General features: G+C 51.3%; 1 protein-coding gene across 5 annotated transcripts in view; it reads left to right on the top strand.

Moving 5' to 3' along the window:
- Positions 1 to 12,076, top strand: part of INPP5A (inositol polyphosphate-5-phosphatase A) — a 227,238-nt gene that overhangs the window by 61,640 nt on the left and 153,522 nt on the right. For 3 of the 5 annotated variants that reach the window (XM_072629123.1, XM_072629124.1, XM_072629122.1), the window contains exon 2: positions 3,725 to 3,766. The exons of 1 other annotated variant lie outside the window; for it this stretch is intronic. In XM_072629123.1, coding sequence (XP_072485224.1) covers positions 3,725 to 3,766 — 42 coding nt within the window. Of the gene's footprint in view, positions 1 to 1,215; positions 1,272 to 3,724; positions 3,767 to 12,076 lie in introns of all 5 variants that reach the window. One more of the 5 variants, XM_072629125.1, reaches the window with a different exon arrangement.

Here is a 12,076-nt window from a genome sequence, read left to right on the forward strand (position 1 = left end):
TCTGGATCTTACTGCTGTCTTTCACTGGGCTTCAGGACTTAGCTGCTTGCTTTCTCTAGAGTGTAGGAGTGTACTGGGGTTAGGGCTCTCCCTGTTGGAGGTTTAGCTGCTGGCCTGCTCCATGGGTGGGGCCCTACTGCTGAGTAGAAGCAGGGTCACTCTGCTTGCTGGCCCTAGGGGCAGGGTGTTGCATCGGCCAGCCCCAGGGCAGGGCTTCCATTCTGGTCAGCCGTGGGGTCAAGGCCTGACTGGTGGCTTAGACTGGGAGTGGGATCATGGGATGGGACCTTGCTGAGCTACACTAGCTGCTCACTGTCCTAAGGGAATTCTGATTTACAGGAGGGTGGGGTGGACAAATTATCCTCAACTGCTCTCTGTCCCTTTGTCTTTCTTTTGGATTCCTTGGTATAAAGGATGACCCCAAAGGGGGAAGGGGTGTGGGATATGTTTAGAAATGAAGTGATGTAAATGCAAGAGATAGCAATAATTAAAAAACAAAATGCTGCAGGCCCTATGCCTCAGGGGATGCCTTGGAAGCCTTGTTGTCCCCAGTGACCCTATGTGACTCTGCTTTTTAATAACTCACTAGAAATGCCTGGCTTGAGCCTCCCAGATCGCTCCCTTCCTCTTCTCCCTCTCCCATCCCCAACGCCCTTCCCACTTAGGTTTTCATCATTTGTCAGTACCAAGAAAATTGAGGCTTTGGGGTTGAACAACTCCCTTTTCCCTCTTACCTCCCCTGCACAGACCCAAACATTTTGAGTTGCCAGCTGTAACAACTATTTTTAACTTTTGATTAACATTTAACTCTTGAAGTTTACTGTATTTTGTGCTGAGAGCAGGCAACTCTGCCAGCCCCAGAGGGGGTGGAGGGCATCCTGAACCCTCAGCACCCAGGCCATGGGCTCTGGCCAGGCCTAGGTGTCCTGGAGGATAGGGCCGTGAGACAGATGGGTCCTGGTGGCACAGAGATGCAGGGCTTTCCCAGCTCCCCTTCCCCCATCCCCTTTTCTCTGGGGTAGTTTCCTTTATCCTGACATCCATCCTAACATGACCAGTGGATTGAGGGTTTTCCTTTCTTTTGATGTAAGCCTGGAGAAAACTTGGGCTCTGGGTTTGGCTCCTCCAGCCTGCTGTCAGGGTGCTGTAGCAGGCATTTTATGTGGTGGGACCTTGGTTTTGTCATTTGTAGTAAGGTAAGATTTTCCTTCCCAGGGCTATGAGGCTACCATGCCATGACTGTTATCCTGGGTGAGCAGGAAAATCTTGAGGTGAGCATGGGGAGAAACTGAGGCATCATGTGGGGCAGATGCACAGTGACATTCCCCTTCCTCTCTCCCCTCTTCCTTCTGTCCCCCATACTTTCCTTAGCTCTGGTAGTTGAAGACAAGAGTGATCACAGCCCAGCACACGCTGGTGGGTAGATGAGTACTGAGACATTGTCAAATTGGTTTTTAACAGGTTTCAACTCGCCCAAAGCAGCACTCGCTGGTTCCCACTGACTCAGACCAGTTGAACTAGTTCTAAATGGGCCCTAGTGGTACTAGGCTTTCCAGAGCAGTTCTGATATGGTCCCTCAGTGCCAACTGTCCACACCCCTCATGGAAGCCCATAGAGGAACCTCTTTTCATGTACCTTGGTGGCGGTGGCTGTTGGCTGCTGGTCCCAGAAGGCTGCTTCTTGGGGTTGCCTAATGGGTTTCTACCCAGCTCCTGTCCCAGCCTTCCTGCTGCGGCCCCATCTCCTAACACCTGGTGGAGCACAGACCTTCTCTACCCCTACCTACTCTAGTATGGATGTCCTGGTGTCCTGATTGAGACTGGGTAGTCCGGTGAACAGAGAATGGCGGCTTGTGGTCAGGAGCACCCTGTCTGCGGCCTCTACTAAGGTGGAGGTGGTATGTAAAGTTGTATGTGGGTGTGCCAGAGGGCATAGGGCACTGGGCTCAGATCTGTATGAGGCCACCAGGGGCAGCAGGGAGCCTATGGTCAGAAGGATTGGTTCAAACCCAGCTGGGCTGGTCACTTGCAAAGCTGAGCCTCAGTTTCTCCCTCTGTCCAGTGGGGATAATCATCGCTGAAGGGCCCTGCCTTCCAGAGGAAGAGTCAAGGGGACCTCAAAGGGCAGGTTTTTGCTACAGGAATCAGTCAGTCAGTTAACACTCATTTCTTCAAGGCTTTGGTGGGCCAGGGGGTGCAAAGATGGGAATGAGGCAGCCTCTGCCTTTACATTCCTTCAGAGTCCATGTATGGCTATGGTCTGGAGTGATTAGCACCAGGAAAGGTCTGCTGTAGGGGGCACTTGAGCTGAGCTTGGAGACCAAGGTTGGTGGGGAGAGCTTTCCAAGCAGGAGGCATGGCTTGTGTACAGGCATGGAGATGGGATTTTGCAGTTGAGGAACAGCAAGAGGTCAGGCTGGAGAACCTGGAGAACCCCAGCACCCAGGACAGGGCCCTGCCCCCAGCCAGAACTTAGCAGTAATTCCAGAGGCAGGCCAGGCCACTTTGGGGGAGCCAACTCTTCTGAGTCCAGCCTCAGTTTCCCTCTTCAACTCCAAACCCCTCTCCCCATTGTTAGAGACAAACTTGACATACAAAAACGGTATCAAGAAAAATTTGTTAAAAATGGAGTTCAGAGGAGGGAAGGCCTATGTTCCTTCCCCTGAAGGAATGGATAGCTTCCAGCATGGCCACCGGAAAGACTATGACCAGATCAGGATGAGGCAGGACCCTTATAGAATTTTGAATTTTGGATTTCCCAGGATGCTATCCCCTGGCCATGTGACTTCATGTTCTCCTCTTATAGGCTTTCCCTCAAACAACTTACTGAGCATGTGCAGCAGTTTTCTGACCTTTACCTCACTGTACTAGGTCACACACACACCATCAAAGTGTGGAAATAAAACTTATTTCCTGTTTTCCCACACCATGGCAGGTTCTGTGTCTGGGGCCAAGTTAGACAAGTCTGAACCTTTATTCTCTTGATGGACTTTCTTGGCTTTCTCAAAGGCAGCACTTGCATGGCCTCCAGGCTGAGCCCTGTACTTTGCCTGATTGAGGCTGCCGTCTTTCGGACATCATCTCTTGTTGGGTCCTGGGCCAGAAGATGTGCCTTCAGAGTACCACACTCCTACCACCTCAGCTCAAGTTTGCATTAACTGTGGTGGCAGCTGGATAACACTATAGGGGTGGTACACTACCCCCAAAGGTCCAGCCAGCTCCCATCTCTCTGCTGTGATCAGAGGAGAGTAGAGGCTACAGGGGAGAGGAGGTGTTTTTCCCTCCATGCTGATGAGGGCTTGACATTCCCTCTGTTCTGGGCCTCCAAGCCAGACCTCCTTGTCCTCTCCTCATCCTGTACCACCATTTTGTGCACTTCCTTGTCCCTTCCTTGTCCTGCACCACTCCTGTGGTACCGGGGGACAAAAACAAAAACTCCTTGGCTATGTGGCCTTCAAACAGAAAGCCCTTTGATCAGGTCATGCATCAGGTCATGAGAAGGACCCATGTGTTAGGCCTGGGGAGGCCTCAAGCACCTGGTGTCTGCGGCATTGGTGAGTCATGACAGGCTAGGGCGCTGTGGGGTATGGGAGGCAGGTACTGGGAGCTTTCCCTTCCTTCCCCTTGGGTCTGGTCTCATCCTGAAGACCCCGTGACCTACATTCATCCTGCCTTCTAGTGAGAGGCTGGTTGGGTCTGACTGCTTCTTTCTTTTTGATTTCCAGCCAGAGAACTTACAGAAGAATTGGCTTCGTGAATTTTACCAGGTAAGCGGACGTCTGGGAGTTCATCCTCTGGCCTTTCAGGGAGGGGCTGTCCTGTTCTTCGTTCTTGCCAGGCTGGGCATACAGTAGGTGTTTAATGACTTCTAGTTGCCATTCCCTGAGGGTTGCACATCCCTTTGTTTCTTGGCATGGCAGAGAATTCCACTAAGAGCATTTTCATGTATATTCATCCCCTTTTTTTCCTGTCTTTGAGTTAGTTGGGGCCAATGCCCAGTTTGGATTGGTGAGTCAAGGGACCAATGGGTCAGTTCAGCCCCATTTATTGTGCCCTGAATGGCAGGGTATGAGTGACTTTGGTGCCCCTCATGGGGCACTCTCATTTGGTGCCATCTTGCCAGCTACCTGACTGTGAAGCAAAGCCCCCTAACTGCTCAGGTTGGATGATCTCAGTTTCTTCAGTGAAGTGAGGATAGAATATGATCTGTGGAGAGAGATAGGGGTGCTGGGGATGGGGCCAGAGGGGCAGGGTTGAAGGGGTTCGGGGGAAGGAGTGTAGTTGAAGGGGTTCGGGGGAAGGAGTGTAGAGTTTGGAACAGCTGTGGTGTGAGCTGGGATCAAGAGCATGGTCCAGCAGAATGTGTGCTGAGGGCACTGGTGATGAGTTTCTGTGAATGGGGCATCAGCCCAGGCCATGTGGTTTGGAAACTTTCTCCAGCAGCGGTCAGGAGCCTGAGAAGAGGCCAGTGAACAGTGTATCCAGAGGGCCTGGCTAGGAAAGTGAGAGGTTTGGAAACCCAGCTATCTGTGGACCATGAAAGGACTGGTCACATTCCTGAAGAAGGAAGGCCCTGGGGCCAGACAGGGTAAAGATCTGGAGTCAGAAATAGACAGACACAGGCAGAAGGGCAAATGAATCAAAGGGTGTGGGGAGGAACAGAGAGAGACAGAGAGAGATACACAGAGAGAAAGTTGAGAGAGGCTGTGAGCTTAGGAGAGTGTGAACACTTAGGAACCTCTTGCTGTCTGTAGTCATGCTAAGTAAGCCCCAGGAATATTAACCCAAAGGAGCCAGGACTCCTCTTGTCTCAAAGTGCTGTCATTTTAGGGAAGGCAACACACAAAAGGGCACTAGAAGGGGAGTTACAGCTGGTGTGGGGATGCCAGGAAGCGTCCAGGGCTTGGGTTCAAAACCTAACTCCCATCACTTAACTCCCTGAGCCTCACTGTTCTCTTCTGCCAAAAGAGGAGGTTGAATTGACTTGCCCCTGGGGGGTCTCTTTTAACTTTAGATTGATGTCCCCCGATCCTATTTGAAAGGTAGCTCATGGGCAGTAAGAAGGACTGAGAGATGAATTTTTCCTCCAGTTGCAGAGCTCCAGGGCAACCCCAATCTCAGTGATTGCTTGTGTTCAGAGTCCCCAGGCTCTTCCCTGAGCTGCAGCTTGCTTCATTCATGGCCAGGGTACCCCACCCCTCCCTCATGTTTCCCTCATGCTCCTTTTGTGGGCACCATCAACCCAAGCTCATGTCACTCTCCACTCTGCCACCCTTTCCCTATGCTGCTGAGGGGTCATCTGCTTTTGTTTCTGTCTCAATAACAGCTGCAGATTTAGAGAATGGCACAGTTTGGCGAAGGCTTTACAAATATGATTTTATGGGATCCATGTCAACCTTGTGAGGGAAGTGCTAATATTATCCCCATTTAACAATTGAGGAAGCTGAGGCTGAGATATATTATGGAGAGAGAACCAGGAGACTTTGGTTATTGCATAGAAAAGGACAGAGGGAAGGTTTTGTCTGGTGAGAACAGGCAGTAAGAGGGAAGTCAGAAGATGGCTGTGGTTTGGAGTGCCAGGTGTGGGATATGGACCCAGAAGTCAGATGAGAGGACAGGACTAAAGAAAGGGCTTTGGAAGTCACCTGTTCAAGGGCAGTGAGGAAGCCTTATGCAAACAAGCTCTAGACAGGGTAAATGGAGATGACTGGCAGAGGGGAAGCCCTGGCATTTGAGGGGATCAGGACAAGATTCTGGTAGAAGGAAGGAGTTCAGTTGGGACTTGGAAGAAGTTGGGGAGGGCAGGGGGTGGTGGTCAGAGAGAAGGCCTGGAGCTCAGAGATGGGCATAGCTAGGAGACTGGGTCATGAAATCAGGAAATAAGATGTGAGAGAACTGGAAAGGCAAGAGGGGCAGGTTAGGAAGGGCTGTGAAGGCCATACAGAACCTTTTATATTTGATCCCAGAGGTGATAGGGAGCCATTGTAGCTTATAGAGCAGGGGAGTGACATGATCAGACCTGTGCTTTGGGAAGACAATTTGATAGTGAGTGGAGGCTGGACTGGGGGCAGACCCTCTCCCCCTGCCCCCAAGCAGTAGTCCAGGGGTGAATTAAGGAGGTCCTGCCCCAGGGTGGAGGAAGGATCAGAAGAGAGAAGGGGGTGTAGTGGGGAGATACTGCAGAGGTGGAATTGAGCAGAGACTCTACAGAGGTGAAATTGAGCAGAGATATTATAGAGGTGAAATCAACCAGAGATAGGGCAGAGGTGAAATGGACAGACTGGATATGGGGAGCTAGAGAGGGTGAGGAATCCAGGATGACACCTAGCCTTTCCCCTTACTCTCCTTCCTGTAGGTAGGAGATGTCCTGGAGAGAACTTTGGGCCTGGAGTGAGGAAGACCTCAAACACCTACTAACTGTGTGACCCTAGGCAAGTCATTTTACCTTGGTCAGCCTCAGTTTCCTCAGTTTTAAAATGTAGACACAAAAAGTGTCTATATCCCAGGGCTGTTATGAGGAACACATGAGATATTTGTAAAGTATCTAGCACAGTACTTGGCACATGGTCAACACTAACTAAGTCCGTATTTCTCTCTTTCCTTCTTTCTCCCTCCCCTAAATACAGAAGGCAGGGAGACTTGTGTCATCCCTTCCACAAGGATGATGCCATTGCCCTGACTTCTCCATGTCTGTTCTTAGTGAACAGGGATGTTCTCAGGAGTGAATGTGATGAAGTATGACTTGATGGAAAGAACTGTTTTGGCTTTGTTCCCCCTAAGGCACTGATGTCCCCCCAGCCTTTGGTGGGTCAGTGATGGGCCTTGCCCTGTCTCTCTTCCTTCCACCTCATGCTCACTTTTCATTCTACACTTGGATAGTCAGTCACTCAAGAAACATTTATCAGACATGTGCTATGTGCTAAGCACTGGCTAAGAGTTGGGGAGATAAGAAAAGGCAAAAGACAGCCCTCATCCTTGGCCATGAGGAGCTCCCAGTTGATTCAGGAGATACCAGGCACCCAGTTCTGCACAGACCAGTTTTGCTAGGACGAATGGGCGCCATTCAATAGAGGGGACGCTGAGGTGGGGGCAGGATGCCAGTGGTCTGCTTCTGCAGGACTTGGGGATGATTGGGGTTGGAGGAGAGTGCGGTGAAATTAGAATTTAAATTCTGAAAGGACTGTCCAGGAGGCGAAGAGGGGTCCTCTAAGGGCAGAAGCTGCAGTGTTTTGGGTCACAAGGTTTCTAGACCTGGAAGCTTATGCATCTTATCCCAGGCCCTGGTTTTGCAGATGAGGACCCTGAGGCAGAGACAGGTCATTTTATTTGCTCAGTGACCCACAGGTTTGGGAGATTGGGGTGCTTGGCCTCCTTATCCCAACATGAAGGGATTTGAACTCAGGTCAGAGGAGGCCAGACCCAGCTGCCTGCCTTGGTGCCTCCTCTTGGGCATGTTGTGAAAAGGCTGATTTATGCCCGAAGTCAGTAGGAACTTGAGAGCTTTACCATGACACCTCTCCCAGAGGTGGACACTCCTCTCCTGCGTAGGGGGTGCCTTCCAGCAGAGAACTGTTGGTCCCCTGACAAGCAAGCTGTGATCTGGGTGGTCTGGTGGAGGTCTGGCCTGAGTATCTGGAGGTCATGGGGATGGAGGACTCCGCCTCATATGAGGGGTCCTCCCTGTCCCACCTGGCATTCTGGAGATGAATCTCTCCTCAGGGGTGTAGCCTGGGGCAGGCTGGGATTTTCCACGGATGCCGACTATGGGATTCCCTCTGCATTTTCCTGCTCTGTTGACCTTCAGGGGTTGGGGGGGTGCACCTCAGCATGTTTGTTTGCCTTGGCCAGAGTCACGGTTTCATTTCTGAAGTTTGATTTATTCCTTATTGTTTGTGTGTCTTTGAGGTATTTGCCTGGGACCTCAGACATTTCAAATATGGGTGGATGTTTCATTCCCTCTTTAAAAAAGTTATTCTTAAACAGAGCAAAAAAAAAAAAAAAAAGCTGCCCCAGGAGGCCTTGTGTGGGAAGGATTCGGGGCCATGTTTCCCTCAGCAACACTAGTGAGAGGCTGTATTTTTAGCATCTCTTGAGCAAGAGCGGCCTTTTGCCGCCTTGTTTGGTTGGGCAGCATTGGAGAGATGCCACCTTCCTGCTCCCCACATGAAGAAGGCTGGGCCAGGCTTTCCAACCTGCCAGTGTGGGGTCGTCCCTGTTCCAGAGAGTGCTTTGGGGTTTGCTGGCCACAAGCTTCCTCTTTCTCATTTCAAAGCCTGTGAAGGTTGCTTTTGCCTCTGTACCTGAGGGGCTGTGGCCAACAGCCTTGGCTCGGCCCTCCATAGCCTTGGCCACTGTGTCATGTTGGGGTGGGAGCAAGAGTAAGACAAGGATCCCTGAGCAGGGCCGGGGAGCCATGCTGGACTTTGGGGAGTACAGTCAGAGCAGGAACCCTGCCACAGCTGGGGAGGTCAGCTGGGTGTCTGTTTGGTAGTCAGGTGAGGAAAGGATAAGGGGTCAGGAAGACCACACAGGTCACAGTGTGAGTGCCCAGGATAGGGAAGCATCGATTCAGAGCTCACAGGGATATTGGAGGTCCTCTAGATCAACCCTCTCATTTTACAGATGAGGAAACTGAGGCCCTCCTCAAAGTCTCTCAGCTTTTAAGCAGCAGAGCAGGGGATGAAGAGCCCAGGCCATATCCTTCAAGTCTTGTTACCACCCCGGTGTTACTAGCCCACTTTTCTCTTAGGTGACTGAAGGCAGAATTCACCCCCTCATATTCTTGAGGCTTCTCCACCTGCTGCTGCACTCATGGTGGGTGAGCTCACTCTTCCAGACTCCTGGGGGGGGGGGTCACTCATAAAGTCCCACTGGAACCTGCCTCTGATTTGGATAGACCAGCACTAACTACCAAGCAGAGGAGTGGACTCTCTCACTTGCACTGGCCTGGGAGAACAGGAGGTCTTGGTTCTCACCTTAGCCTTCTCCCTTGACATAGAGGGGGTTGGTTCATTTAAGGGAAACCCTGTGGCCCCAATTTAGGATCAAAGAAACCCAACTACTTAGGTAGATGTGGATGCTGTCTCTGTGATCCCATGGAGCCCCAAGGTGGCATGGGTTTGCCCAGACCTGGGCCAGTGTGTGGCATTTACCACAGAGGTGAGATGAGCAAGCACCGACCTGGGCACCCAGTGCATGGCAAGGTTGCCACTGAGGTGGTGGTGGTGCCAGACCACCCCAGTGTTCCTACCTGATCATTTTCCATTTGCACTGGAGTGACTAATTACAAGGTGGGGCTGTGCTCTGGTCTGGGTTAGGTCTGCACTGAGATATGGTTGTCACAGCTGGGTGACGTCACTGAATGGGGCCAGGACTGGAAACCCCAGGATTCTGGGATGGCTTATTGAATGACTGATTTGTTCCACTGCCTGAAGGGCTCCTCATTCCCATGTCCATAGGCCTGCTCAGGAGGCCCAGGCAGCCCCTTCCTCTGTGGGGGAGCTTTCATAGTCAGGGACTTCTGATTTTCCTTTACCCCTCAATCTGCCTCTTTCCAGCTTTCCCCTTTGGACTTCGGACTTTCTTTTGGGGCCCACAAGACACATGTGATGCGTCCTCACCCTGGTTCCTGTCAGATACAGAATGGCTCTGATGTTCCCACCAGCTCCTCTCTCGATCTCCCACTAGGAACTTGGCAAGCACAGGACAGTGTCCCCTCATTAGCTTCCACCCTGATGCTCTTTCTGCTCTCTTTCTTGTTCATGGGTCACCTCCAACCCCCAGGTGTGTGATCAGAACCTCAATGGGGCCCATTCCAGATCTGGACAGAGGCAGCAGAATTCCCAGAGCTTTGCTGCACCCTGGCTGGGGGCAGATGAGAGGGCCTGGGGACAGAGCTGTTACCCTTTCATCAGTCCCCAGAGAAGGATCAGGTGGTGGTCCCTGGGCCAGGAGGCCGAGGGTGCATTGTAGGCCAGCACGCATTTGTGTGAAATGGGGCCCAGGGGCTGATTTGTGGGGGTCTGTGTGCAGGCAAAAGACAGAGGGAGGTCTCTGCCTCCTTGGTACATGGGGACAAGGAGAGCAGGTGACCTGAAGCTGGGGCTGTTCTCCACCCCCACCTCCCCCAGTGAACCTCTGCCTGCTGGTTGATTCATGCTGATTCCTCTCCAGGCTAAGAAGGAAGGAAGGATTTGTGGCCATTTCTTTACAAATATGGCCTCACTCAATCCTCACAACAGCCCTGCAGGCAGGTGCTGTTGTCATTCCCATTTTACAGTGGAGGAGACCGAGGCCCAGAAAAGTTCAGTGACTTGCTCAGATTCATTCAACTAATCGGTGTTTGGGATTTGAACTCAGGTCTCCTTCCCCCTCCCTTCCCTCCCACCTCCCTCTTCCCTTCCCTTCCTTCCCCTCCTTTCCTGCCCAGAAGTGAACAGCCTGGGCTCAGCAAGCTGTCGTCTTCTAGATTACTTCTATGTTTGTATCTTATGAGGAAGGACAGGCTTTACCCTCAGACCTCTAGGAATGATGATGCTGTGGTGACTGCTGGGTGGGAGGGGAAATACCAGGGGACACCCAGGGATGCCTGGGAACGCCTTGGCACTGTCCTTGGCGCTGGAACCGGGGCTCAGGCTGAGGGTCCTTGGTGGCACGAGGGAGACCCAGGAGGCATGTCCCGCCCTTCACTTCCTCTTTTACAAACTTCTGTGTGGAAAGAAAAGGCAGGGTCCCCTTTCCCCCCAGCCTTTAGGCCCCTCTGAAAAGCAGAAGTTTACCCATCTAAGCTGTGACATAATTCTCAATCCAACTTTTATCAGTCCAACTTTTATCTCTAGGGGAAGATTACACACTCATATATGTGAGTGTGTGTGTTGTGTGTGTGTGTGTGTGTGTGCGCGCGCGTGTGCGTGTGCGCATGCACCCCCTTCTACCTTCCCCAAAACACAGCTTGTTGGTGTAGGAGGTGTACTCAGAGGGCCCCATTTCTCAGCTGACATCTTCTGCTTGAGCGGGTGGGCCCCCCCTCCTTGGGCCCATTTTACACAAGCTCTGGCTTGTTTTGGTGCTGTGGGCTGCAGGCCAGTGTTGGAGGCTGCCCCCTCCATGACCTCCCATAACTCTGGGTCTCTCACACACTGATGGAGAGACTCAGAATTTGCCTTTTCTTTCTTACTATGCACTTAAAGCCAAACGCACAAACATTTCCATATCCAGTGTTTCTTACTGAACCTCTCAGGGGCAGTTTTGTTTTCAAAGCATGTGTGTTTGGCACACAAGAGGGACCAGACTGCGCTGTGTCTGTGGTCCACCTGATCCTGCTCTCATCCATGGGCTACAAAGGAGGAGTTTTGTTGGCCCCTTGCCGTTGGTCCTGGGGAGGCAGGGTGGGTTGCCAGAACAATGAGAAGGAAGTCTTTCCCTTTGCATTATTAGAGACATTTTGTGAGTTGTTCTGGTTCTCCTCACTCTGCTCGGCCCAGACGTGTCTTCTCAGGTTTTTCTGAATCCCTCCCATGGGTTATAGCTGGCACAGTGATGTTTCCATCACATTCACAGACCCTAATTTGTTCAGCCATCCCCCCATTGACAAGAGCCTGCTTTGTTTCCAGGTCTTTGCTACAACAAAAAGTGTTGCTATAAATATATTTTTTTATGTATAAATCATTTCTGTCTTTGATGTTTTTGTTAGAAATGAATGGATGATGAAAAAGCATTTTATACGTTTTTATAGCATGCAGAGCACTGGGGATCACAGAAAAGGAAGACAGCCCTTGCCTCAAGGCACTCACACACTAAGGACAGGCAACACACAGGAGGGGTGGCAGCTTCGGTCATATGGGAAGGGTCCGTGGACCAGGGACATTATTTTAGTGGAATTTATGCTGATGGAATCACATCTGTCACTGCGTTGGCAAAATGTAAAAACAAGTAACCTTCTGAACTTAGTAGACCAGGTCACAACTCTACCAACAATGCATGAGTTTGTCTATCTTCTCACAGGCCCTCCCTCCATTTATTGACACACTTGGGAAGGACTTTTTGTTTTGTTTTGTTTTTAGAAAGTTCTCTTTGGG

The sequence above is a fragment of the Notamacropus eugenii genome, chromosome 1 (genome assembly GCF_028372415.1).
Source record: "Notamacropus eugenii isolate mMacEug1 chromosome 1, mMacEug1.pri_v2, whole genome shotgun sequence".
NCBI classification, from domain to species: domain Eukaryota; kingdom Metazoa; phylum Chordata; class Mammalia; order Diprotodontia; family Macropodidae; genus Notamacropus; species Notamacropus eugenii.